Here is a 26,439-nt window from a genome sequence, read left to right as displayed (position 1 = left end):
TAGATGCGAACGGGGTTCCGGAACGGATTCCGTTCATATCCAGAGGTACCACTGTAGTTGTTTTGGAAGGCACAACATGACCAAACGAAGTTGATGTCAAATAATAAATCTCTGCATATGGTGTTTATTGACCTAAGGCCTTCGACACTGTGAATCATAATGCCTGTGGACTGTGCTCCTGAAAACTGGCTGCCCCGATAAATCTGTGAACATCCATGATAATATGACAACAACAACCTCAAAGTGAACCATTCACAGTGGATCAGTTGTGTTATGCCCCAACTCTATTCATTATTTTCGTTCCCACGATCCTACACTTTGTTGAAGGGAAACTCCCCTCGCGTGGAGAAATCATCATTGTACATCACCCTCCTGATGCGCCCGCTGCCTCTTTCTCCCCGTGGCCCCCTCCCCTTTCCCGGGCCATCTTGCACCAGGAATCACGTGGGGAGCATCGGCGGTTCCCATAGAAATAGGAAAAGGCTGTCCCTGCCAGTCACATGATTGGCGCTGGCCGACGGCGCCTTCCGCCAGGCTTTGCGCTGCTCGGGGCCGTGGAGGGTCTCCTGCTCCCCCCCCGCCCCGCCCCTTTGCCGCGGCCGCGCGCTCGTCCCGCCCCTTTTCCCATTCCCCCGCCCTCGTCCCCGTCCCGGAGGCGCTTCCATAACCGGAGCCTGCGCTCTTGCGCACCAGCGACCGCACCATGGAGGTTTTCATCCCGTCGTTCCGCTATGAGGAGAGCGAGTTGGAGAGGGGCTATACGGTGAGTGGTGGGCGGGAAAAGGTTAAACTCTCTCCCCTCTTTCTTTATCCTCCGTCCCGTCCCCCCCCCTTTCTAAGGAGCGGGTTGGTACAGCTCCGGCCGCGGTGAGGCTTTCATGGCGCGTTCCATTCGCCCTAGGGGGGTGGTGCGGGAAAAGCTGAGAGGCGCACCTCTAAGCACCAGCCAAATTCCCTCAGTTTTGCGTCCTGCGCTACAGGGCTGTGCAAAGCCCCGCAATAGTAAGGCGAGAGCTCTTCGGTGCGAGGTTCCCCCTATGCCGTTTGGTAAGAGAGAAAAACAAGTCAGGCTGCCTTGGCTAGCGTTTCATGCGGGGTTTCCCAAACTTGAGTCTCTGGCTGTTTTGGAACTACAATTCCCATCATCCCTGACCACTGGTCCTGCTAGCTGGGGGGTGATGGGAGCTGTAGTCCAAAACAACAACTGGAGACCCAAATTTGGGAAAACCTGATTTAATGGAGTTTGCTCGCAGGGAACTGGACGTTCAATGGACAGACCATTTCTGTTGTTGTTGTTTAGTCATTTAGTCGTGTCCGTCTCTTCGTGACCCCATGGACCAGAACACGCCATGCACTCCTGTCTTCCACTGCATCCCAAAGTTTGGTCAAACTCATGTTTGTAGCTTCGAGAACACTGTCCAACCATCTCGTCCTCTGTCGTCCCCTTCTCCTTGTGCCCTCCATCTTTCCCAACATCAGGGTCTTTTCCAGGGAGTCTTCTCTTCTCATGAGGTGGCCAAAGTATTGGAGCCTCAGCTTCAGGATCTGTCCTTCCAGTGAGCACTCAGGGCTGATTTCCTTCAGAATGGATAGGTTTGATCTTCTTGCAGTCCATGGGACTCTCAAGAGTCTCCTCCAGCACCATAATTCAAAAGCATCAATTCTTCGGCGATCAGCCTTCTTGTAGACTGGTAGAATTGGCATCAGCCAGGTCAGAAGCAAAGTACCTGGGGTCGTTTCCTAGGCTTGGTTGCATTGCCACTTTTTCTTTGCCAAAACTCTGGCCCCTGAGAAACGTTAATGTCCCCTTGAGCATACACAGAGAGTGAAGCTGAGGGCTTCTGCCCAGGTATGCTAAACTAAAGTGCTTATTGGCCCTGTTGGCAGTGGCTCCATGCTTGGAAATAATACATCTCTGTGACTTGGGATGGGTTTTCAACTCATGTTTAAGTTCTTTTAAGTAAGGCAAGATAAGAACTCGCTGCGATACAACAGCTTCTGAGTACCAAGTTCTCAGCTTGCAAAAAGTGTCAGAGCTCTCCCAACTGCTTTCACGTTCGGAGTTTTCAAAGAAGGATGGCATCAACTAAGTTGCACAGAGATCCTTGTCAATTGTAGGTGAAGCTGCTGGGGTGGGGCAGCAATTGCATGCTAATTTTTTTTAAAAGCTGGTTTGACTGTCTGACCTTCTGCTATTTTATCTCAAGAAAATAAGCCTGATATAATTTGTTTATTGGTTTAGCTGGAATAATATTCTAAAATGATATTGGCTACTGCAGTGAGCAAGAAAGAAACTGTCTTAAGGAAGAGCTAGCATATTTCCCAAAAGTGCTGCCTAAGATATAGCAGAGAAACCAAAACCACATCTGACACTTGTAAAGCCAGGATAAGCATCTTTCATAGTCAGTTCCTTGAGTTTCCAATGACCATTGACCTTATTACAAGTGTCATGCTCAAGTCCCATTTCACACATTGTAGCAGGAAGCAAGAGTTTCTTGTGCTTCTGTATTCCATATCGCTTCATATAATTTGTGATCTGACACTGGGGTCTAGTTGCCGCTGGGTGTAAACCAGTGGTTCTTGCCCAGAGGGCGTAGAGCTGCTATCTACAAATCGGGGGGGGGGGGGGCAATCCAGAGCTTTCGGGGAGGCAAAAGTAAGCATTAGGGTTTTTTTTTGACAGCTCCTTCACTGCTCTTGAAATGCCATCTGAAATTCAGCAGAAGAAAGTTTTGATCTACTACTCATCCCCTGCCCTGAGGATAAAATCCCAGACACCTTTCTATCCCCCATATACATAAAGTAGCACATGGCAATGGGATTTAAATGCTAAATACTCACCTCAGTAAAAGGTACATGCACAGAATCTGCTTCTGCCATTCCTCTCATTATATTTAGTCAAATGTGCCTTCAGCACAGTCATAGAATCATAGAACTGTAGAGTTGGAAGGGACCTTGAGGATGATCTAGTCCAGTGTTTCCCAAAGTTGGGTCTCCAGCTGTGTTTGGACTACAGTTCCCATCATCCCTGACCACTGTTCCTGCCAGCTAGGGATGATGGGTGTTGTAGTCCAAAACCAGCTGGAGACCCAAATTTGGCAAACACTGATCAAGTCTTAACTGCCTGCAATGCAGGAATATGCAGCTGTCCCATGGGGATTGAACCTGCAAACCTTGGCATTATAAGCACCACATTCTAACCAGCTGAGCTATCCACTCATCTGCTTGGCAAGAAATGGCTGCCTGAATAGTGCCAGTCATTGAGAGCTGTCTACTAATACCAAACTTCATATCGGCCACAAGGGTCTTGTGCTCAGCAGACATTTGATGCTAATGTTGTATACTTGGTGGGCAGTAGTGGATTAAATATTAAAAACCATTGGGTTAGACCTGCTCTTCAGTGGGGACTCACATGAGTGATTGTTTCTCCATAAGGAAAGAAAAAATCCCTCCAAATGCAAAACTGCCATGTTGGGGAGAAGGTAAAATTTAGGGCTGTAGCTCAGTTGGCAGACTTGTATGCAAATAGTGCTAGGTCCAATTTCCAGTGTCTCCATGTAGGACCATAAAAGACTGCTGCTGAAATTCTGGAAGAGCTGCAGCCTGTCATTGTAGTACTTAGTTAAATGGACCAATGGCAGCTTCCCATGTTCCTAAGCTGGACCTCTCCTCCTTGGTGCCCAGTTATACAGCACCAATTTTGACCTTCTCTTGTTGGCTATGTCGGGAGCCAGCAACATGACTTCCATAGCTTACCATTTGACAGTGGGATCGCCTTGTACGTTTTTCCTTTTAAGCAAGTCAAATTGACACTGTGCTTGACAAGATGTTGGTGATATGTATTTGTTTTCCTCAGTTAATACCAGTCAACGGTTAAACTTTTCATTGCGACTTTAAATTGATGAGTGGGTCCCCAAACTATTGAACCTCTACTTAAAAATGCAACAGTTGTTCATAATTTGGCAGTGAATGACCTTTAAATGTAGACGTTTTGTAAAGATATCCTTGGGGAACAATTTAACTTCAAAATGACACCCATGAGCACTTGTTATCATTTAAATATGCCTCCTTTGTCAATAACAGAATAGCAAGTACTAGTTAGATTTCTAATGTTGATTCAGATACTTGGACACTGGCCGAATAAATTAGTGTGTACTTGATTTATATTGACCAAAAATGTTGCATTGGTGTGTTACAGGTCAAGGTGACATGTGTTTAAGTGGACCGAGGTGCAAAGGGCACACTTGACTGACATGCTTGCAGTGTTTTTAATTAACTTTTTTAATGCTATCCCTTAATTGCTTTTTGAGGTAGTTGAATTATGGAGCTGGGATATGATGTCAGATATTTTCGTTTTTAAGTTATTAATCTCTCTCTTGCCTATAAAATCATTAAAGATTTATTCTTTATATTAGTTCATATAGTTTCCCACTTCCTTTTAAATCTGCTCTAGCTGTGGATTGTGCACCGTAGCAGTGAAAGGAGTCTCCTATTGCAAGTCAGGAGGAAACGCTGTAACTTCCTGATGCTAATATTCCAAATCTGTTGATCCCGTGATAAGCAGATGTCGACAGGCTATCTAGTTCTCCCCAGTTTTACCAGAAAATGACTTTAAATACAGTACAAGTGCAGAGCTACATCAGTTTTGCTTCTGGGCTTTACCTTACCCTTATGCTTGGTTTTCCTGTGCAGCAACATTATGCAATGTCCTAAAGTAGAAAGCAGTGTAGCCCTGAAAACATGATTTGTGTCCTTCCTCCATTTCTAAGGCTCTCGGTCCAAGTCCTTTAATGCTGCTCTGTCAATTCAATTCAGCAGTATGTAGGACTATGGTTTAAAATAATCTGACACCTGGATGGGAAGTTGAACAGTAGAGAAGGTAAAAGGTAAAGGTAACTCTGACCATTAGGTCCAGTCGCGGAGGACTCTGGGGTTGCATGCTCATCTTGCTCTATAGGCCAAGGGAGCCGGCGTTTGTCTGCAGACAGCTTTCAGGTCATGTGGCCAGCATGACTAAGCCACTTCTGGCGAACCAGAGCAGCGCATAGAAATGCCGCTTACCTTCCTGCCGGAGCGGTACCTATTTATCTACTTGCACTTTGACATGCTTTCGAACTGCTAGGTTGGCAGGAGCAGGGACTGAGCAACGGGAGCTCACCCCGACGCGGGGATTTGAACCACCGACCTTCTGATCGGCGAGCCCTAGGCTCTGTGGTTTAGACCACAGCGCCACCAGCATCCCTTAAGGAGAAGGTAAAGGTAAAGGTAAAGGGACCCCTGACCATTAGGTCCAGTCGTGACCGACTCTGGGGTTGCGGCACTCATCTCGCTTTATTGGCCGAGGGAGCTGGCGTACAGCTTCCAGGTCATGTGGCCAGCAGGACTAAGCCGCTTCTGGTGAACCAGAGCAGCACACAGAAACGCTGTTTACCTTACCGCTGGAGTGGTACCTATTTATCTGCTTGCACTTTGACATGCTTTCAAACTGCTAGGTTGGCAGGAGCAGGGACCGAGCAACGGGAGCTCACCCCATCGCGGGGATTCGAACCGCCGACCTTCTGATTGGCAAGTCCTAGGCTCTGTGGTTTAACCCACAGCGCCACCCGCATCCCCAAGGAGAAGGTAATTCTTTACAAATTGGAATACCGGTCATGTCTCGCTTTCTTGAATGGAAACTTGCCCTTGAAGTCTTAGAAAGTTTCAGTCATTAAAAAGACTGCTAATAACCCCTGCTTCATTTTTTAAACACGTCAGTAATGGATACTTTAGTGATACGTTATCCTACTCCTGGCTTTTGTAGCCAGACTTTTTTCGATCCTTGTCCTGCTGGGCATCAACCTTTGGTAATATTTCGGTTCCAAAACCTAGATCCTTGGTATAATGTGGACTTCTGTCCTTTTCAACCGCTTGGTCCACTTTAAACAACTATGTGATGAAATTTTGTTCATGTGCCTTAACAGACACCCCTTTTCTTTTAAAAAATACTCACTTGGCCCTCTCAACTCAACAGTGTTGGCTCCTCTTTGCTGTCTATGCTGTTTCCTGTCAGTGATAGGGGATCAGAATGTTTCACATCAACAGGGCAACTTCTGATAGTTCTGTGAAAGCTATAACTTTTAAAGAATTTCTGCAGCATGTTGATAATGGAACTTTAATACAGTTCTATTAAAACATATTGAGGATGTGTGATTGTGTACTAAGTCCAGTATTAGGCTGGAATTCTACAATGAATACACATGCTATAAGGATGTTTTTAAAAAGTTACGCATTTCCAAAGTAGAGTTGAGATAGATAATATATTGAAATACGCAGCTGTTGCATGTATATCTTGGTCTCCTCTGCTTCAATTAGACCACACTAAATATTCTTGTTAAAGTCCTGTTTCACTTATTGTTAGTGCCATATAAGCAGACGTGTCTATCATGCCTTGAACTGGGGTAGGTGGGAATGATGAAATGTTGTAGTACAAAATGGCATGATACTTGAATCTTGGAAGCTCGTCCCTTAATGTGCCATGAAAATTCTAACATAAAAATTTAATGAAACACATTTCATTTTTGTTTGAAATAAGTTTAGTTTTTTAAACCGAAGCAAATCATACACTGCAGTGTCTTCATACACGAGAATAATGGAATCCAACATCACCTCATAATCCCTTACATAAACACAAATTAAGAATCTTGATTGTGTGGTGAAACAATCGATAGGGTAGCAGCAAGTATGTATTGATTGGGAAAATTGCTTTTATAAAAAGTAATCAGATTCATTTCAGCTGACTTGCCTTCTCTCATGGCCCGATCCTATGAACTGCAGTACTGAGATGACAGTTCATATGATCTAGAATAGCACATATAATAGAATGCGCTAAGATCAATTGAATTTGCTTTTAACAATGTCTAGCGCCAGATGTGTAACACTACAGCTTTGCACAGTGCTCAAGCATCTTACATATGGCATTCTTAGCTGTGGCACCATCTTTGTGTCTGCACTCTGTATCATATAAGCATACCTCAAAGGACAGTCATTCATTTATTTATGTTCCACTCTGTGCAATGCACACAGAATGGTTTGCAGAATTATTCTATCTCCACTCTTAAGACACATTTCACATATCTTTGTGAGGCAATTAACCCTGCTTTAAGAGTGTGTGTGTGTGTGTGTGTGTGTGTGTGTGTGTTCTCTTTCTCCTCCCCTCCCCGAAAAAAATGTATGGATAGAAATTGTAACATACTTTGTTGCCCTTTCCAGAGGACTCATAACTAAACTTACTCATACAGCATTAATTACAGGTGAGTAACTTTAAGTTTGAATGGCCAGAGTGCTGACTGAAAAACAATTTTTCTTCCTTGTAAAATGCTGTACTACTCTGTATAGGTTATTTGTAAATGTCTGCACTGTCCTTTAATATAAATATTCTTAGGGTAGTTACACAATTAAAATAGGAAGTAGCTATGACATCGTATGCTTGCAGACAAAACCCAAAGGGCAGGGGGATATTTCATTACTTATTTTATTAACAAAACCCAACTTCTACTCCATTGGTTTTCCCTAACCTGTACCACTGTCAACAACTGATGTCACTTAAAGAAGTTAGCACACTTAATTTATCAATAACTCGGGAAACTGGGATATTCCATATTCCAAACTGCCTTTCCCTACTGCTACTCTGTAGGCAGGTTTTTCTGTAAGCCGAGTGGTTTGACTACCCCATCAAGTACTTGGCCACCAAACTACTTTGGCTTCTTTTCAAGTCTCCTTCCTTCCTGCTTCCTGGTCCTCTTCCTTTACTGTCTTCTTCTTCTAGCTGCCCATGACCACCAAGCACCAGCCAACACTCCAAGCAACAGCTCATAACTAACTAACTAACTAATTACTGCTTCTCAGGGTTTAATGGCAAAGCAACCCCAAGGAAAGTCCCCATTACTGCCTCCTACCGGGAAAAGTGTGATCACATTTCTGTGTATACAGTACACAGCAAAATTTTAAATTGCATTTTGTTTGAAATATGTGGCCAACTGTTGCAATTCTGTAGTTAACACAGGTTCCAAACCTGCATTTTATCCAGATGAAAATGTGTGTGTGTGCCTTGCAAATGTGGGTCAGGGTCCAGACAGCAACTCCTTTGGTTCTTTATAAGCATGGATCTCCATGTCACATGACAAATGGCTTAGGAACTCATCCATTTTGGAAGTGGTTTTCTATGGTAGCTGCTGCTTGCGATATGGCTATGCAAAGTTGTTTTAACTCAGCACAGACCACTAGTCCTGATTCATTTTGTAATCTAAAACACTTCTGTTCAAAATGACACAATGGAAAGAATACATTGTTTGTTCTAGGTTCATTCAAATAAAGTTACAAACACGTCAGGTTACAAACTCCGCTAACCCGGAAGTAGTACCTTGGGTTGAGAACTTTGCCCCCGGATGAGAACAGAAATCGAACACCGGTGGCAGTGGGAGGCCCCATTAGCGAAAGTGTGCCTCAGGTTAAGAACGGTTTGGGGTTAAGAACGGACCTCCAGAATGAATTAAGTTTGTAACCCAAGGTACCACTGCAGATACTTCTTGATCTAATACTTAAATCAGTTCCATTCATACACAAAATGAAACTAAAGCATCCCATAATGGTATATGTGCACCAATCTTTAAAGAGAGTTATGTGCATTAGTTTTTTATCAATGTGTGTAGGCTTACATATTAGTTGATAACATTTTCCTTTATTTGTTTGTTTTGAGTAAAGACTTGGATTTGATAATATACACCAGTCTTTAAAAATATTGATTTTGGTTTAAAAGAGTACAAAAATAATCCTCTTCCTGCGGAGCCAACAAATTTTAAATAAATATGGCACATGAAGGATAAGTCAGAATACATTATGTGGATCCAAAATAAGCAATGCTTCAAAAACAATTACCAGGAAACAGAATGTGATAGAGTGAGGAAATATTTTGTATAAGATTTCCCATGAAATGAGAGGCTGATTTCATATTCATATACAATGGGTTGTATCCAACTCTGCCGTTCAAGCTCCACAGAAGACTTGCACTTATGCAGCAAGATTTCCCCCTCCTCTTCTCTGCAGCCTCTTGTGCACTCTTAAAATCTGCTCCAGAGGGTTGGGAAACCCTTTGAAGCAGATTTTGGGAGTATGTGGGGAGTGGAAAGGAAGGGAAAGAAAGTTCTGTTATTTGAGTGGATACTGTTCCTACAGTAGTAGATACAAAAATCCAACAATGTAGGAATATATGTATTCCTATACACCCACCTGGGGCGCGGATGGTGCTGTGGGTTAAACCACAGAGCCTAGGACTTGCCTATCAGAAGTTTGCGGTTCGAATCCCCGTGACGAGGTGAGCTCCCGTTGCTCGGTCCCTGCTCCTGCCCACGTAGCAGTTCAAAAGCATGTCAAAGTGCAAGTAGATAAATAGGTACCGCTCCAGCGGGAAGGTAAATGGCGTTTCCGTGCACTGCTCTGGTTCGCCAGAAGTGGCTTAGTAATGCTGGTCACATGACCCAGAAGCTGTATGCCAGCTCCCTCGGCCAATAAAGCGAGATGAGCACTGCAACCCCAGAGTAGGCCATGACTGGACCTAATGGTCAGGGGTCCCTTTACCTTTATACACCCACACCCACCCACACTGCTGTGTGTGTGTGTGTGTGTGTGTGTGTGTACACTGTAGGATAATGGAGAAAAAGAGCAGTTTAGGTGGGCTGATTTTGTGAGAGAATACAGGAGCAATGAGATTCTCATCACGCTTGTTTAAGCCTTTCCGATCAGTTGTTACTAATTTCAGTGTAGTGTATGCAAACTGAGCTGGTTTTTTTTTACTACAATTGTTTATTTGTATTTTTCCTTGTATAGACTGGAGGGAAGACAAGAGACGAAACAATAAAGGCATTGATTCAAAACCACAGATTCATCTTCCTGTTAACAGGCTCTTTGTTCATTTTCTTTCTTTTCCTTTTGAAATGAGCCAATAGTATATAATAGGATTACATGTTCATGACACACTTTCTCTATGAATTATGAGAAATGTAAGTTTCACAATGCCCAGTGGACGTATTCCTTATTTCTTGAGAGAAACTAGCAAGAAGAGGCTTCAACCTTTTTTCTTCCTTTCTGCTAGTTGTAGACTAAATTGTCAAAACTCTCTCATTTGAAAGGAGAGAGGGCTCTTCTAAAATCCACAAATAACTTTATCTGTCAGGGTCTACGAACTTAATGCCCTGTTTCTAAAATCACTCTTCTTCTCAGTTAACTAGATAACTACATAACCCTCTTAAGAGAAGAGCTCATGAACCTGCTTCTGTTGGTATTTCTAACCCAACTCTTCTAACGAGCTCAACAGGAAAGTTGTTTTTGCTTATAAAAGTAGAAAATAGATTTGATAAAATGGTTAGTCCCTTGGTCCTTGTTTTATTTATCATATCAGAAAAGAACAATGTTTTGCTGTGTTGTGGTCAAAATAAGAGGCGACCTTGCTTGTTCACAAGTGTTCAAAGTCTAGAGATAAGAGGGGCAAAATAATAGAGTACAATGGAAAGAGTGCAGTGTAATTATTTGTGACTTGTCAAGTGACGCCCTTTCAGGCCCCTAGTGATTCAAATCTGGGAACTCTGCACAATTCTCTAAGCTAAGCATGGCCAGCATCAGAGAAATCTCGCCCAGCTTCTCCGACAGTGCTGAAATTGCATCAGTTTGTCATGCACTGAGCATGCCAGCTCTACACAATATCATTTGCTTGCAAATGGGCCTGGCCCCAAAGCCCTGATACACATTCCTTGGTATCTGACTCTTGGCCTGTGATTTGTCATGTCTCTGGTGCTATCAGTTTAAGGTAATTTTAATAGATTCTGATGGTTTGCTTGTGGGAGCAAAGAATGCACTGTAGCCTGTGTCATTTCGTGGTTCTTTCTGTAGACAACCTCGTGCTGGTGATACCCAGTCAGAAGAACTACAGAGGAAACGAGGCTGTCTTGTGTGGTTTTTTGCTAAAAGCTTGCATTGACAAATCTTCAAAGGAAATTTCAAAATTTGCTTAATCATCATCCCCATTTTTAAAGCACAGTGTTTCTTTTCTTACAAATTATTTTGTCATCTTCAGTTAAAATGCAAGTATGAATGTGTGAGGTTTCTTAGACTTCCCCAGCAGTGAACCTAACGCTATACTTCATACATTAAAAAAAAATACTGAAGTTGTGTACGTTGATGCTTAATAAATACCTTTAAATCCTATAACACTTTCCTGAGTTTAGGTCCCACTGAACACAGTGGAGTTCTAAGTAGAGAAGTATAGGGTTGCACCAATAGTATTATTTACTGAGGGAACAAATACCAAACATTTTGGGCTAAAGTACATACCCTTTAATAACTGAGTTTTAATATTTGAGTTCCTCTTATTAGTGTAACAGACATACATCATTGTCATTTTTTTCATCTTCTGATCTGTGCTGCATGGAGCAGGTGCTTATAACTTTCTGAACTAATGAGAAGATAAAATCAATAATTTAATAGTTTGAAAATTAGGACATTGGGAAATTGTTCAGGAAAGTGAGTGTTTAGTTGTCTGAGAGAATTCAGGAGTGTTATGAAACAAATGGCATATTTTATTCTGATTTTGACACTACTACTGGATGAGATTATTTTACCATTGACAACTCTGATCTTTACATCATTTTTTTAACTGACTCTTTTAATTGATCACTTCTGTGATATCAGAGCCTGCAGCATAGCTCTCTAGATGTCTGTTGACACTCATCGATTACCGTAAAGGTGTTAATGTTGGTGATTTCATCCAAGAAACGTTCAAAACTCTGTAGCTAAAAGCTCGCAAGCTTGTTGTTTTGAGCTTCTGTTGAATAACATGGACTTGTCTAGAGAAGTATGAGTTGAGTTCTTGAAAAATAGCTGGTTGTTATTTTGTATTAAGTGTGGAATGCAAACACATTAATGTTTAGATTTCAGTGTTTTTAAAAAGTATCTATTAACATTCATTATTTTCTCTACATGGAATTCACGCAAGATGTGTTCAGACACAGACCATTTCTTTTGACTTTTCCTTAGGGAATGTCTGACAGCAGAGTAACTTGGAGCATCCCTGAAGCTAGTCTGAGCTCTTGTCAGTTTCTTTTCCCTACACACACATGCACACATTGGTTTAGCTTTTTTTCTTTTTTTATGCAGAGAAGAATTTTTCAGCCGTTATTTGCAGCATTTACAATCTATGTGAGTCTGTGAGAATATACTGATTAACTTAGCTGAGAGGGCAGTTCAGCATCCTATTTCATTCTCTCCCCACCCACTCCTGAACATGTTTCTCTGTGGACAGGAGATGGGGCTGGAGCTTAGTGGTAGAGCAACAAGCCAAAGGTCCCAACTCAAATCCTCAGTATCTCCAGGTCAGGTTGGAGAAAGACTCCTGAAACCCTGGAGACAGTGGAATCGGTTTATAATTTTGAAGGAACATTCATGTGTGCAGATATCAATTTATACAGATTAGATCTCCAAGGTGCTTTCCCATCTATGTCCTCTATACAGATATTTCTATCCTTTCCCCTTGTCCTGATTAATGGTATAGAATCGTAGAATCGTAGAATTGTAGAGATGAAAGGGAACCTGAATGTCATCTGGTTCAACCAGCTGATACAAGGCCTCTACTTCTATGTTCTTGATTTCGGACAGTTCATTAGAAATTGGTTAGAAGTCCAGGAAAGTCGTACCTTGGAAGTCGAATGGAATCCATTCCGGAAGTCCATTTTATTTCCAAAACGTTCAGAAACCAAACGCGGCTTCTGATTGGCTGCAGAAAGCTCTGCAGCCAATAGGAAGCCGTGGAAGCCCCATCGGACGTTCGGGTTCCAAAGATCTTTTGCAAACCGGAACACTAACTTCCTGGATTGCGGCATTTGGGAGCCAAAACATTTGAGTACCAAGGTGTTTGGGATCCAAGGTACAACTGTAGTATGTGTTGGCCAACTTTGATCTGTCAGGAAATGTTTAAATTGATGAACCTGTAGCCAGTTAAATCCAGGGTCTCTCACCTTCCAAGGTAAGTTGTTCTATAGATATAGGATTATGATTCATGTAGAAATATCGAAACCTGAACATATTTGTCTTTATTTTGCTTTATAAGGCTTTTGTAACATTGCTGAACAAGGCTAAGCATAGATATTTTGAAACCTTTAAAAAATACTTTTTAAGGATGACCCAAGTGTATTATCTTGTCACCTGTTTCTGTAAATGATGTGCTGCTATGTTTTCCCATTACTGTCTGTGTAACGGAGGCTAATTTATTCTTCAAACCAGGTATTAGCATCCAAAACAGTCATTTAGGCCCATGGGGGGGGGGATCCAAACAGATTAATATCTTTATTGGGACCTGTGAAAGCATAGTGAGCAAGCTTTCACCAGAACTGTTCTTTAAGCTGGATGTTAAGCAGAAAAAGAAAAGGGGAAGGTAGTGGTGGAAGAATGTTGCAAGAAATAATCAAAAGCCTAAGCCAGAAGCTTGCCCTCTTAAGATGGAATGGAGGATGTGTTAAGTAGAGCTAATTGGGTTAGATTTTTCCTGTGTGCACAGATTTCCAGTTGGCAGCAAAGTAAGCAGAGCTTGAAGAAGTAGTGGTTGTTCTCTCTCTCTTTAAAATGCCATTAAGTTCAGATAACCAGCAACATCTCTCTACCTCATCCCAACAAGAGTTCTTGCTCACTAGTTTAGCAGCACCAACAACCAAATTGCAAAGGTATTATGCTACGTAAGCTATTTAGTTTATTCTTGCCCTTCCACCAAAATTTATCCAGGAATGTCAAGTCAGTGGAGTATAATAAATCTTTGGCTGACCCTGAACTTCCTGTCACATTAAGATGCTGAACGTACACCCTGCTCACCTTAAGTCATGTCGGCCTATCTGATCTCTGGGAGAATTTAGCAACAGCTGTTAAAGGTATAGGAAAAATTATTAGATGAAAGCAGTGAGCATATACTTGCCCAGACGGGAACTTTTCTTCTGGGTGTGTGTTCATGGACAGTTACTTTATTTCATCATTGTTTTTACTGTTATGGTTGCTTACATGAATAATCTCTTTTTTTAATAAATATTTTTATTAAGCAATTTCAACATAACAAATTATCAAACCGTATAATCACATACATTATTTCCCCCCTTTTTCCCCTCCCCCTTCCATCCCTCCCTCCCCCCTCCCACCAGGGACTTCCTTCAGCTCCTCTCTCTGATTTCTCTTCACATATTATACTCTGCATGTTATAAAGTTATACCTTATCTATCTATCATGTTATCAACCAATAAATTTGTGTATGTTTATTCAAAACCTGCCAAGGAGTCCAGTTCATTTTGTTGTCTTTTTAGATAATTTGTAAAAAGCTCCCATTCTTCCTTAAAGTCACAGTTGTTCTTGTCCCACAGTTTGTATGTCAATTTAGCTTACATGAATAATCTCTAAGCAATTTACTGAATTTTTTTAAAGAAAAGGATATGTCCTTTTTTAAAAAAAAAAAATAGAAACTTGTATAAGCTGCTTTATCAGTATTTTCAGTATTTATTATTATTGATTTCATAAACTTTATATACCACTTGATTGTTGTTGTTTTTTTTAAAAAAAATCCACCCTCAAGGTGGTTCACCTGTTCCTTAGCACTGATAATATACTTCTTACTTTAATGTTTGCTCATTCCAACCCTGGGCAGATTGTATGAGTGGATTGTAGAACATGAGGGAAACTATCATGAAACATGTGTCCTGGTTCCTTCCCAACACCAACACACACACACAGACTCTTACTTGGAAGTAAGCAAGAAATCTTTAGTCAGGCAAAGAACAGGACATATCGGCAGCAGACACCGTGCTCAGGAATCACAGTTTGGGAGTTTGGGAGCAAAGCAAGAAGTTCAGAACTGAAGATTATGTCTCCCAACAAATTTTCCCCGACAAGCTTTTAAAGATGAGGTATGGCGCATCCGCAAGCCGCTCTTGCCTTGTAGGAAAGTTGGGTTTGCAAGCGCAATGGCCATCGAGTGAGTGGGTCTACTCCCATCTGTGAAGCTGGCACCTGTTTCTGAGAAGACTGCACCCTGCTTTTCAGGCTCCTGTTCAGCCACTACCGCCTTGTGTTCAGCCTCTCCCCTCAGCTGTTCAAAGCACTCCATAGCCTTCACAGAGGTGTCTCACTCTACAGGAAGGTTGGAGAGGAAAGCCAACATCCCTGCTCCCTCTTCCAAAGAGAAAGAATTTGGTGTGGAAATGGGAGATTACCTCCATCCCCAACCCAAGTTCCCACACAGCTGCCCCTTCCCCCATTTCTTCCCCTTCTCTGTCAGACCCTGCCAACTCAACCCCAATCCCAACAGTGTTGTGGAGCTCATGACAGCATGTATCAACCATCTCTTTTGGCAACATGCCCATAAGAATTAAGCCCCATCTAGCCAAGCATCCTGTTCTCATATGGCTAGTCATATGCCTATAGGAAGCACATAAGCTGAGCAATCCATGGGTGCTTTTTCCACACATTGGGCATGCCTCTTTGAAAGGCTATCTTTGTTCCTCTGCTTGTCATCACTACATCCTAAAACTTTAAGTTTCTAGGGGGGGGGGAGTTCACTCTCTATATGTTCTTGAGTAAATTAGCTACTACTGGAAATTGCAGGCCACTCCAGTGTGTTGCAAATAGAAAAGAGATCTTTGGTTTTGGATTTGTTTGTGGTCATGTTGCTTTCTGTTTTGTTTATAATAAACATTTAAATTCTGCCTTTCCATGACCCATGCCTAAGATGGCTAACAAAAGTAGTTCTGATCCATTGGAGACTCATTCTAGAAGAGATAGGGGGGGCATTTTTATTCTTCCTTCCTCCCTACCCCCTTTGCAAGTCCAGTGTCACTTGCCACACTTATGGAGAGTTATTTCCACAGTGTACAGGAGCAGTTATGGGCTTCCATTTTGCTTCATCTTGTTGCGGATGGGAGTCCTGTCGCGACAGTATTCAATAAAGGCCAAGCCTACAGGCTGCTGTTTTGCTCCAAGTTATCCTGGTTGGTGTCTTTGTTTTTGTCCAAAGGAGCCCTCGGATTTTTCTGTTAACAAGACCCAACCAAAAACACAAGAATAATAAGAAAATTAAAAAATTTGAAACAGCAAAATATCAAATTCAAAAGTTATTTGTCTAGAACTCTTATTTTCTAGGATCCATGCATCTACCTTTCCCATGCAGTAACAAAGTGCGTTCTCAAAAGTGGTGTATTGATGCTTTTGTATCTTGTACTGATATCAGAGTGGAGATCTTGAAATAAAGGTTTAGAACTGAAATGAGCAAACTGTTACAGTTTTGTATAATAATATATAGCCAAAGGTTTATCTTCAACACTGGCAAAAACATTACATAGTCGAAGAGCCGAGTAATTACTGATCTGTTCTATGGACTAGAAATAAGGATGATACATGAACTGTATCATCAGTTCACACTAATGGAAAGACAGTCAGTTATATTTTAACAGAGACTTAAGAAACATTGTTGCGAAATGACTGTACCCATAAGCTTTGCACGACAATGAATCATTTACCAGGTTGGGCTGTCATTGCTTTTCCTTGGATATCCAACTTGAGTAACAGTAGGGGTCACTGTGTACATTGAATTTGACATGACATCTGAAAATTATCTTAAAAGACTTGCATGCTCAAGCAAAGTTTAAGAGAGGAGACACATAAACTTGCCCCCTAACAACCCTCTCTTTTGAAAAGAAGAAAATTAGATGTGCACATGCTGTTCTGAAATGAATAAAAGTTGTTTTAAGTGTGTTTCTCATGTGACCTTGTTAACATTTGAGCCCTATGTCTGATTCCATGAATAATGAGTGACTTACTAAAACGAGAATTTCTAATGACAATGTGGATTTCCATTGAATATGTTAAGTATGCAGAGATATCAGTTTGAGGATACATCGAGATATCAGTCTGAGGATACATCGAATGAATGAAAAAGGCCAAAATTCTACAATACAGGAAGCTGTATTTTCCCACCCCCTTAACTAAATGCTAAAGATATGACAAAGCAGTCAGTGCTTCATGCAATGCTGGCAGTGTCTTTTAGCTCTGGAAATATTTTGATGTGCACCTGGTAATATTTGTTTTCAGTGTGGTGATTGCTCTCTTCATGCTTTGCTTCCTAATTTTGTTTTCCTTCAAATGGCAAGTGGTAATTTTTTGACAGGAACACAATTGTAACTCTGACATGTCGAACTAGATGTTCTCATTTTACAAATGATCTTGACATTAGTTAACAAGTATCTTAAAGTGTCGTACTAGTATCTCCTGATGCTCTGCGTGGTGTCTGCATCTATTGTGGATTCTCAGTAGTTTAGCTGAATCATAGTTTTTCCACTTTCTTTTTTCCTCAGGGTCTTCTGGCTTCTTTTGTTACTGTCTGTTGAAAAATTTAAATCTTCCCTTTTCTTGACACTGTTGCATTAATCTCCTTGACAGCCTACTTCAAAATGAAAAAAGTGTTCATATCTTTTATCATGATGCTTGTAAGTGCAAGTCTCTGTAAATGCCACAATACATGCAGCAGTAAGTATTAGGGTAGATACTATATTTAATGTCTGCTTATTGGTAAACTAATACCTCTCACTAGCAGAACTAAATAGCATGTTTCCTGCCTGTCTCTTTTTTCTGTTGTTGTTGCTGTTTGTTTGTTTGTTTGTTTGTTTGTTTGTTTTGCTGGCTGGGCCATTTGTATCATGTAATCTTATCATGAAATATCAAGAGAGGATACAACAAAAGGAGACAAGGAGAGCCCTTCCTGATCAAACCATCTGGTCTTGCATCCTAATTCTCACCAGGTGCTTATTTGAATAATCTATCTCTCTGAATAAACCTAGCATGCCTCACTTCTCAGGAACAGATAATTCTAATTCCAGAAATAGTGTGGCGGGCAGGGGAGCCTGGAAAATCCAAAATGAGTGGAACTCATGAATCAAGCATTGCTTTCTAGGGGATTGGAAACATGTTATGCAAGCTTGAAAACTTCTTCCATGAAGCATTATCTGAACAGGGTTGCAGTGGCTTTCTTAGACTCAGTGATGGGTAACTCTGGCTATGGAATGGTTATGAAACTGTTCAATAGCCTGCCTGAAGCATAGTGGGAGTGGCAAAATCAGTACAGTGGTACCTAGGGTTACATACGCTTCAGGTTACAGACTCTGCTAACCCAGAAATAGTACCTTAGGTTAAGAACTTTGCTTCCCCGAGATCTGCTCTCTAGAATTAAAGAATATGAAGAAGATTGGCAGAAGGGATGTGGAGAAGGGTTAAGAGCCTCAGACATAAGATCTCCAGGTTGATGGACTATATGGAATTGACGGAAAGGACTGGCAGAGGCCGAGACCAGGAAGAGGAGACGGTGAAGAAGATTGGAAAATTTAAAGTCTATATAGGGAAATTTTGTAAAATTTAATGAGGGATAGAAAAATCTTGGAATGGAATTTTTTTTGGCCTTAGTGGAAATGTTTTAAGAGGTTAAGTGTAAATAGGTATATTAGATTTAATGGGGAATAAGATTAATATTTTAAGATAAAGGATTTGCTGAGATAACGTATAGAAGTGGAATACAAGGAGGGAGGTGAGAGGAGGTCAATGAAACAAGGGAATGAAAGATAGATTATGGTAACGGTATGATGTGTGTTCTTAAATTGTTTTTGTTTTGTCTTGTATAGTTTATGGTGTTTAGATGTTAAGGTTGTGTTTTGTATTGTTGTATTGTCTATATTGTATTGTTTCTTTTGTTTCTTCTTTCTTTTTCTTTTTTCTTTTTTTTGTTTTTGTAAGTTTCAAAAGTAATAAATATCATTTTATTAAAAAAAGAACTTTGCTTCAGGATGAGAACAGAAATCATGCAGCAGCGGCGCAGCGGCAGCAGGAGGCCCCATTAGCTAAAGTGGTGCTTCAGGTTAAGAACAGTTTCAGGTTAAGAACGGACCTCCGGAACAAATTAAGTACTTAACCTGAGGTACCACTGTACAGTGTACACCTGCCCTTTAAATAGTGAAACCAGCCTTACATCAAAGCTAGGTAATTTTCTGTGAGCTCTATTTTCATAATGTGTGTGTTGGCTTCTGATTTTTTGGGAGTGGGATTGGGAATTGGTCTCTGTTTTGCTTCTCGAAGAGGCAATAAAGCAATGCACAGTGCCACTGAAAAATGCAAAGATGCAATCAGACCTGAAAGTAAATCAGCTAGTCAGTGGGTTGAATACGGAGCTGCCATTCATGTGAATGGAAGAGCTCCAACTCTTTGTGGAACCGAAATCCTGTGCAGAAACTTCTTCCAGCCAGCTCTTAGGTTCTTATGGTGCGCCATTTAGAAACAAAACAATTAAAAAACAGAATGTCACACTGTTTAGGAAGTGCTCGTTTCCAGACAGTACATCATTTTTTAAAGTGTTGTTCGCTTTAAGAAAATATTGTTTTGATTCCTTTGAGTTTAACTGAAAAAAACAGTAAAAGTCATTGCTCCAGTTACGGTGCTTTTTTTGAAAATAAGTAGTGATACTGCTGCAGGCATGCTTAGAGCAGCGGCTCAGGTATTTACCCAGTTCACATATCCCTGTCAGAAAGAGTCAGTTTCTGCCCTTTTGAAGTCTTGGACAGTGCTGTGAGCATCTTGCAAACCGCTGTAGAATTTTTCCCCACCAACAAAATGAATATTGTTTATTAGTGCTATAAAACTAGTCAGGGGTGGCACTAAACGCCGGCAACTCACTTGGGTCACCTTTCAATGATGTTTATTTTGGTAGAATTACAAATTCATTGAAGAGAACAGAATGAGGCACCTAAGCATGCAGCAGCAAATCTTTCTTTTCTATTGCAGAAAGACGTTGGGTAAAGGCACGATTTTAAAGTGTCTGAATGTGCCTGGAAATTAAAGGCATTGTTTTTCAGTTTGAGGCAGGTCCTAGTTGTGCATAGTTTAGTGTCTTACACTTTGGATGCATAGTTTTACTATCGAGGAACAACTAATTCATTTTCTGGCTTCTTTCCCTTTTTTATTTAACAAGGCCATATGAGAACCCATTGCCCTTCATCATCCTTATCTGTTTTCATTATGAGTGTCAAAGTTGCTAAGTTATAAACATATAGAACGGCTAAGAATTCTTGTTTTCTCTATAAATACTGAGTACAGGGGGAAACGGCTTAATATTTTTCCATTAAGTCAAATGTCATTTATAAAGCAAACAAGCTGGTGAAAGGTTTGGTTGCGAAATGTTTCTAGATATCTATTTATATTTTCCTAGAAGATGATTTTCAATAGAGGTTGAAAAAGCCCTTCACTCCTCATCATGTGGACTGAGGTGCTTTTGTAGTCACATAAATTCCAGGTGGGTGTGCAGGAGGGTCGTTCTCTGTCTCTGTCTGTCCGTTTATCTCTCTCTGACTCTCTCACATACTTCCCATTTTTATTTCACATGTGGGGTAATTGGGACTACAGTAGAAGCTCAGTTTTGGAGCATCTCAGAAGACGAACATTTCGGTTTTCGAACACCGAAAACCCAGAAGTGAATGCTTCTGTTTTCAAACGCGCCTCAGAAATTCAATAGCTTCTGAGACACGTTTCTCCGTTTTCTCAACGGAATTTGCCGACCACCCATTACACCCCAGTTGTCGAACATTTTGGAAGTTGAGCGGTCTTCTGGAACGGATTACATTCGACAACCAAGGTACCACTGTATATAGAGAGCGCCAGGTATCATTCCCACATAATGTGCTGCTTAGAGTAGTTGGGAAAAGAGCCCGTGGCTATAGAGACTTGTATCAATAATTTGATAAATAATAGTACTTCACAGGTGAGGCTCTGGCAGAAGTCACATCTGGTCATTTAAAATTTTGCATATGTTAGTTTTGGGAATCGAAGCTTATGTACAGGAAATACCATAAAATATTTCCCTAGTTTGTGGAGCTTTTCTATAAAATGTTCTCTAAAGGGCATGGGAAGGAGAAATCAGCTGGGCAGTATTAATGTTAGTCATACTCTGAGTAGACACATTCAATTCCATGGACTTAAGTACACTGATTTTAATGGGTCTAATCTAACTAACCTTGGCTGTTACCCAATATGACATTAGAAAGAACATTTGGAAATCAAAGTTTCCCCCCCTGACAGTTTACCTTTTCAAGTGTGCATTTTTTACCATGTGTATTTTTTTTAACACATTTTTTGCCTCGTTGTTACTTTCTCCATTGCACAGTTCCACCATTTCCCAGCTGTAACCTAGTCTAAGCTTTTCATCCATTTGTGCTTGGGAAAGCTGCAAGAGCTAAACACGTTTTTCCATTTCTCATCTCTGCAATCTCTTCCAGCTCTGTGTATTGTAAAATAAGTCTGTGTAAACACACACTCAAAACTTTTTCTAAAATGGCTGCCATTAAAATGTTGACACTGGCAAATATGTAGATCCATTATATCTCAAGATACAACTGCTATTATTAAGAACTGTTATTTCCTGTTATTTTTAATTGCTTATAGCTTTGCCAGCTTTCACGTTTGGGAATTTCCATACCAGGTATTTGCCTCAGGCTGATTTCCACCCCACCCCCCAAATCTGTCAAGGTTTCAGTAAAAACAATTTCTCGATTTGTTTTTTAAACATAAGGTCAGGCAAAAATATGTGCATTTGACAATACTGTAGGCATTTCAAGCAAGGGATCTGGATTTTAGTGATGGAAGGCAGTGTTGCAAATTTAGCAGTGTTAATAAAAGTATGGGGGGAAATAGTGATTTCAGAATTTGTTAAAAGCATGTTTATACTGCCTTTCGTTATAAATTGCCTTTCATTATAAAAAACTCAGGCTGGTGTACAGGATATTTCAAAACAACAAATTGAAACCCAAAATTATGTGGCATTTTTTTAAAAAGTAGACCATTACTTCCTTTTTTATTATGTTGTGGCTTTTATATTGTAGAGTGTTGCTTTGAATTGTTAACCACCTGGCTGAACCCAACGGTAGTAATTAAATGCCTGTATCCTATGAACAAATTCTACTTTCAGAACAGGATATGAGCCATTATATAAAAATAGGGGGGGGGGGAACCCTGTAATCTGACTGTATTCACTAGACAGGGGAGGGTCTCTTCTGTTTAAATGTTCACATTGTATCACAGTTCACCAACTAATGATATATTAATATAATTAGCACACTTACGTGAAGTGCTTACCGTAACTTTATTTTCGCCTACGATTGGTTAGATTCATCAAGTATAGGGATGTTTCTAACAATGGGACTGTGGTTCCTATTAATTATTTCCTAGTATCCAACATGTTTGTTATATGCACTCCCTGGTATGCTTTTCAACAAATACCAATATGATTTAAAGCAGTATTTTTATTTATTTATTTCCTATACAGTCCTTCGTCCAAGGATCACAGGGCAGTTTACCTTATAAAAATTCAAAGAAATACATAATGTAGTAATGAACAAAAATTATTTTTTCTGAGCTTCGCTGTTTAAACTTTTGGCTACATACTTGCATGTATGGTAGCATGTATACATACACTTTAATTTGTATGTTTCAATAAGTGAATGAAGTTGTGCCTTTTCTAGTTTCAGTCCAACATCAGATGCATTGCCTAGTGGTGCTAATTCTGTGCAGTAGCCGTCAGGAGGAAAAGATGGGATATTGATGGTGGAGTTGGCTTTCATCTTGGTCCCAAAGCAGGACAGCTGTTCAACTCAGCAGTGGGGAAATGGTTTCCATCTTCTAAGACATGGGTAGGCAAACGAAGGCCCAGGGGGCCGGATCTGGCCCAATCACCTTCTAAATCCGGCCCACGGACAGTCCGGGAATCAGTGTGTTTTTACATGAGTAGAATGTGTGCTTTTATTTAAAATGCATCTCTGGGTTATTTGTGGGGCATAGGATTTCGTTCTTCTTCTTCTTTTTCCAAAATATAGTCCGGGCCTCCAACAAGGTCTGAGGGACACTGGACCGGCCCCTGCTGAAAACGTTTGCTGACCCCTGTTCTAAGAGCTGAATTTCAAATAGCAGAAGGCTTTGGACACTGCATGAAAAGATGACAATCTGATCTTCCATATCCTTCCTGTAATCACCTCTTCTCTTTACCTTTAATGATGTCTCTTTCCACTTGCCTGGTCTCCAGCTCTACCTTCCCATCTGGATTCTATGAGACTTTTTAGATCTTAGTCACTGGCAAAGACACCCGTTCCAAGCATTTAAAAAGCCATGTAAGCATGTACACTGAGAGGTGTGAAAGTTTTAAAAGTGTTGAAACCCGAGCCATTGTTCCCTGCTAAATGGTAACACTGGATTAAAAAACAAAAAAAAGGTCAGCTCAATTAGGACTTTGCAAGATTGCGACTTCAGTGCCTGTCTGGTCTATTCATCTTGGCAAGTTGGCTGATAGTTTGCAAGTGTTTATGAGCACATACCAGTGCAAATAGATTGTCTTCATCACTGCGTACACAAAAGCAGTCATGAAATCTGTGCAATGTTTTAAGCGCTAGTGGCATGATATAATGAAGTTGTATTCCATTAAGCACTTGTATACAGGGGAACAAAATGTCATCACCTGAGTGTAGCCGCAATTCCGTAATACAACCTCATCTGTTCCATCAACTAGTTTTGCTCTGATCAATAAGCAGTTTTCTGTGGCCTTTCACTACTGTCAAGTATCATTGAGTGATGTAAATACACATCAGAAACTAGAAACTTGACAGCTCACCCAGACTAAGGAGGGAAGGAAGGAGGGAGGGCAGACTAGTGGAATTGACAAAGATGACAGCTGACATCTGCTGTGTATAAATTATTTGGTACCGCTACACACACAACTTCTTTTCTATTGTCTGTGAACATACTAAATTACCATTAACCGACAGAAACCCAAATTTTAGGTCCAGTTTTGCAGAATACACAGTCGTATTTTTAAAAAAAAACTTCGAAAATGTACATCTCTGAATATGATAAATCTTGGTAACGACTTCAAAGAAACAAAACCGTTCATATTTTCAAGTATCTAGTTTAAAAATATTGGGTTGTATCCAGCAAAATTTTACTCAGAACAGACCAAGTAAAATTTATGTAACTAAGTTTTGTAATGTCCATTAATTTCATTGGGTGTACTCTGAATATGACTACTGTTGGATACAATCTATTGATTTTAATACACAGATAATTATTCAGGATTTAAACATATAGCGCAGGATTTACCTAACAAGCCCTGCAATGGAACATTCCCCTTTACCTGCACCCCAAAAAAGGGGGTCAAGAAAATTCCTGGGGAAAGGAGAGGGGGGATCATTCTACCTGGCAAACTGAAATGCTTTGCACATATGGAACTTTTTAAAAATGCTACAGTTTCCCTGTTAAATCAAAGATTATGCAGTAACAGTAGTTGGTGCATTTAGCCTAGTATAAAAAATAAGAAATGGAAAGCTCTCAGAGCGTCGCTCATAAAGTTGTTTTCTTTTTTAAAAAGTTGCAATATGTTATATTTCCATAGCAATAAGGCTTCATGCAGGTATTTCTTAATCATGCTTCCTTTCCCTCATTCTCCCACAAATTTTCTCCACATTTCCATTTTCAGCATTCACCATGTTTTGACTGTGACCTGTTTGCACAATCGAATCCTCCTTTAATAATCCAGGTTATGCGTAATAGCTTGCAAACAAACAAACAAACAAACCAGGATTCAGAAGCCAGCTTTAGACTTCCACTTTGTATCCTGGCTTCTAGTCAAACCATTAGCCATAGTTTCATCTTTGAGTGTAACAAGAAACTGTGGTTAACTCTGGCTTTCTGACTTGTTTCCCCATTCCCATTCAGAGCGGAGCGACAGAGCTATGTGCTAAGGCAGGATTTAATTAATCCCAAGGCAGCCATAATATCGGCTTGTATCTAATACTGCCCATAGTAAGCTTTAAACCAGAGTTTCAAAATGTGCTTTGAAGCTATGCTGTGTTTAACAATGTGCTCCTGAAGGTTACTCCCAGTTGCTTAATGGTTAAGAAATTTGAAAGCATCATATCTCCACTAAGCCAAGGACATGCATATAGAAAACAGAACATCTGTTTAATTGGAAGTACTTGTATAATTATTGTTCTTCTAAGACTGCACCTCACTTACTTATTTTTAACTTTATAAACCATGTAGCTAGAGTTGAGGAATGCTGTTTGCTTCCCGATATTTAGAAAAGTAGGATAAATACTTAAAACTATTTTCTGCGCAGTTAACCATATGGATCAATACACTGTGCCTCTAGGCCATTCTGTCATGCTTTTACAAAGCACTGCAGAACTCTTCTATTAAATAATTAACCTTGTTATAAAATGAATGAGTGGAGTTTTTAAACCTTTTAAATGGTATTTTTACATCAGGTTTATGTCATCAACCTCCCATATGGTAGAGGAGGTGAAAATCTCTGCATGCTTAGGCTTGAATGTAACAGTTCTCTCGCTAAAGATGAGCATGGAATGATGTTTGATCTTTCAAGGTGTTCCGAGCTTTGATATACCACTGGTATTGCCGGTACTGTATTCTCATTCTCAGCCATTCCATTGTGGAAGGAGCTATCCTGGCTTTTTAACCGAGCTAATCAGTTTCCTTTAATTTATTATTTATTTTCAAAATTAGTACTGCAGCTTTCAGATAAGATCCAGAAGTACACCCAAATTATGAACCTGCTGCTTTGAAACAAGTATAAACCTGCCCAGAACAGTTTGTATACCTATTTCTGGTTCACTGGAATCTTTCACTGACAGGTACATCTGTCTTTTCTAGAGTTTAGCTTCTCATCCCAACCCAAAGATGGCTTTCAGGAGAAGACATTATATTTAAGTTCTGGCTTTTGAAGATGCATACATTGGTTTATTTGCTGTAATGACCATCTTTGTTTCTGATATTTAATTTGCTTCATAGCTCTAATTTTATTGGTATATTCCAGTTTCATACCCCTCAACTGTTCCGCTTTCAGCAGCATATTCCAGTATTATAGAAGCTACCCTGACTTCTGATTGGATCCCTTGCACATCGCACATACTGCTTCCGGTTCAAGATTTCTCTGTCAAATTCCAGGTGATTTCCCCTCACGTGCAGCACAAACATCAGAAGGGAGGGTACAGATTTCCAAATTATCTGGAACTCTGAGTGATGCCAGGGAAAGCAGGTACTCAGCACACCTGACTTCCCACTTGCATGTACAACTCAACCATTGCAATGTCCAAACAGAACTAGATTAAAGCCCCAATCCAAAGGACTGGGTGGCAGGGCTCCCACACACAACCCTTTCCCTTGAAGTAGCAAACCCTGCTGTCCAAAAAGACCGCTCCTGAAAAAGGAGGGAGTTTCAGAAGCAGACTGTTAAGCACAACACAACAAGCAGCTGTAGCTGGGTGATGGAAAGGTGAAACAGACCTGAATTAG

General features: G+C 40.6%; 1 protein-coding gene across 3 annotated transcripts in view; it reads left to right on the top strand.

Annotated features, from left to right (window-relative positions):
- Positions 1-537: 537 nt before the first annotated feature.
- Positions 538-26,439, top strand: part of SNX24 (sorting nexin 24) — a 74,851-nt gene continuing 48,949 nt past the window's right edge. Inside the window, exon 1 of one of the 3 annotated variants that reach the window (XM_079995891.1) lies at positions 538-763. In XM_079995891.1, the coding sequence (XP_079852017.1) occupies positions 704-763 (60 nt within the window). In that variant the 5' untranslated portion in view covers positions 538-703. The remainder of the gene's footprint in view (positions 764-26,439) is intronic. The other 2 variants (XM_079995889.1, XM_079995890.1) reach the window with 2 other exon arrangements.

This window comes from Podarcis cretensis, assembly GCF_951804945.1.
Source record: "Podarcis cretensis genome assembly, chromosome: 11".
Lineage (NCBI taxonomy): Eukaryota > Metazoa > Chordata > Lepidosauria > Squamata > Lacertidae > Podarcis > Podarcis cretensis.
The sequence above is the reverse complement of the archived record's forward strand: the minus strand, read 5'-3'. Positions and strand labels throughout refer to the sequence as shown.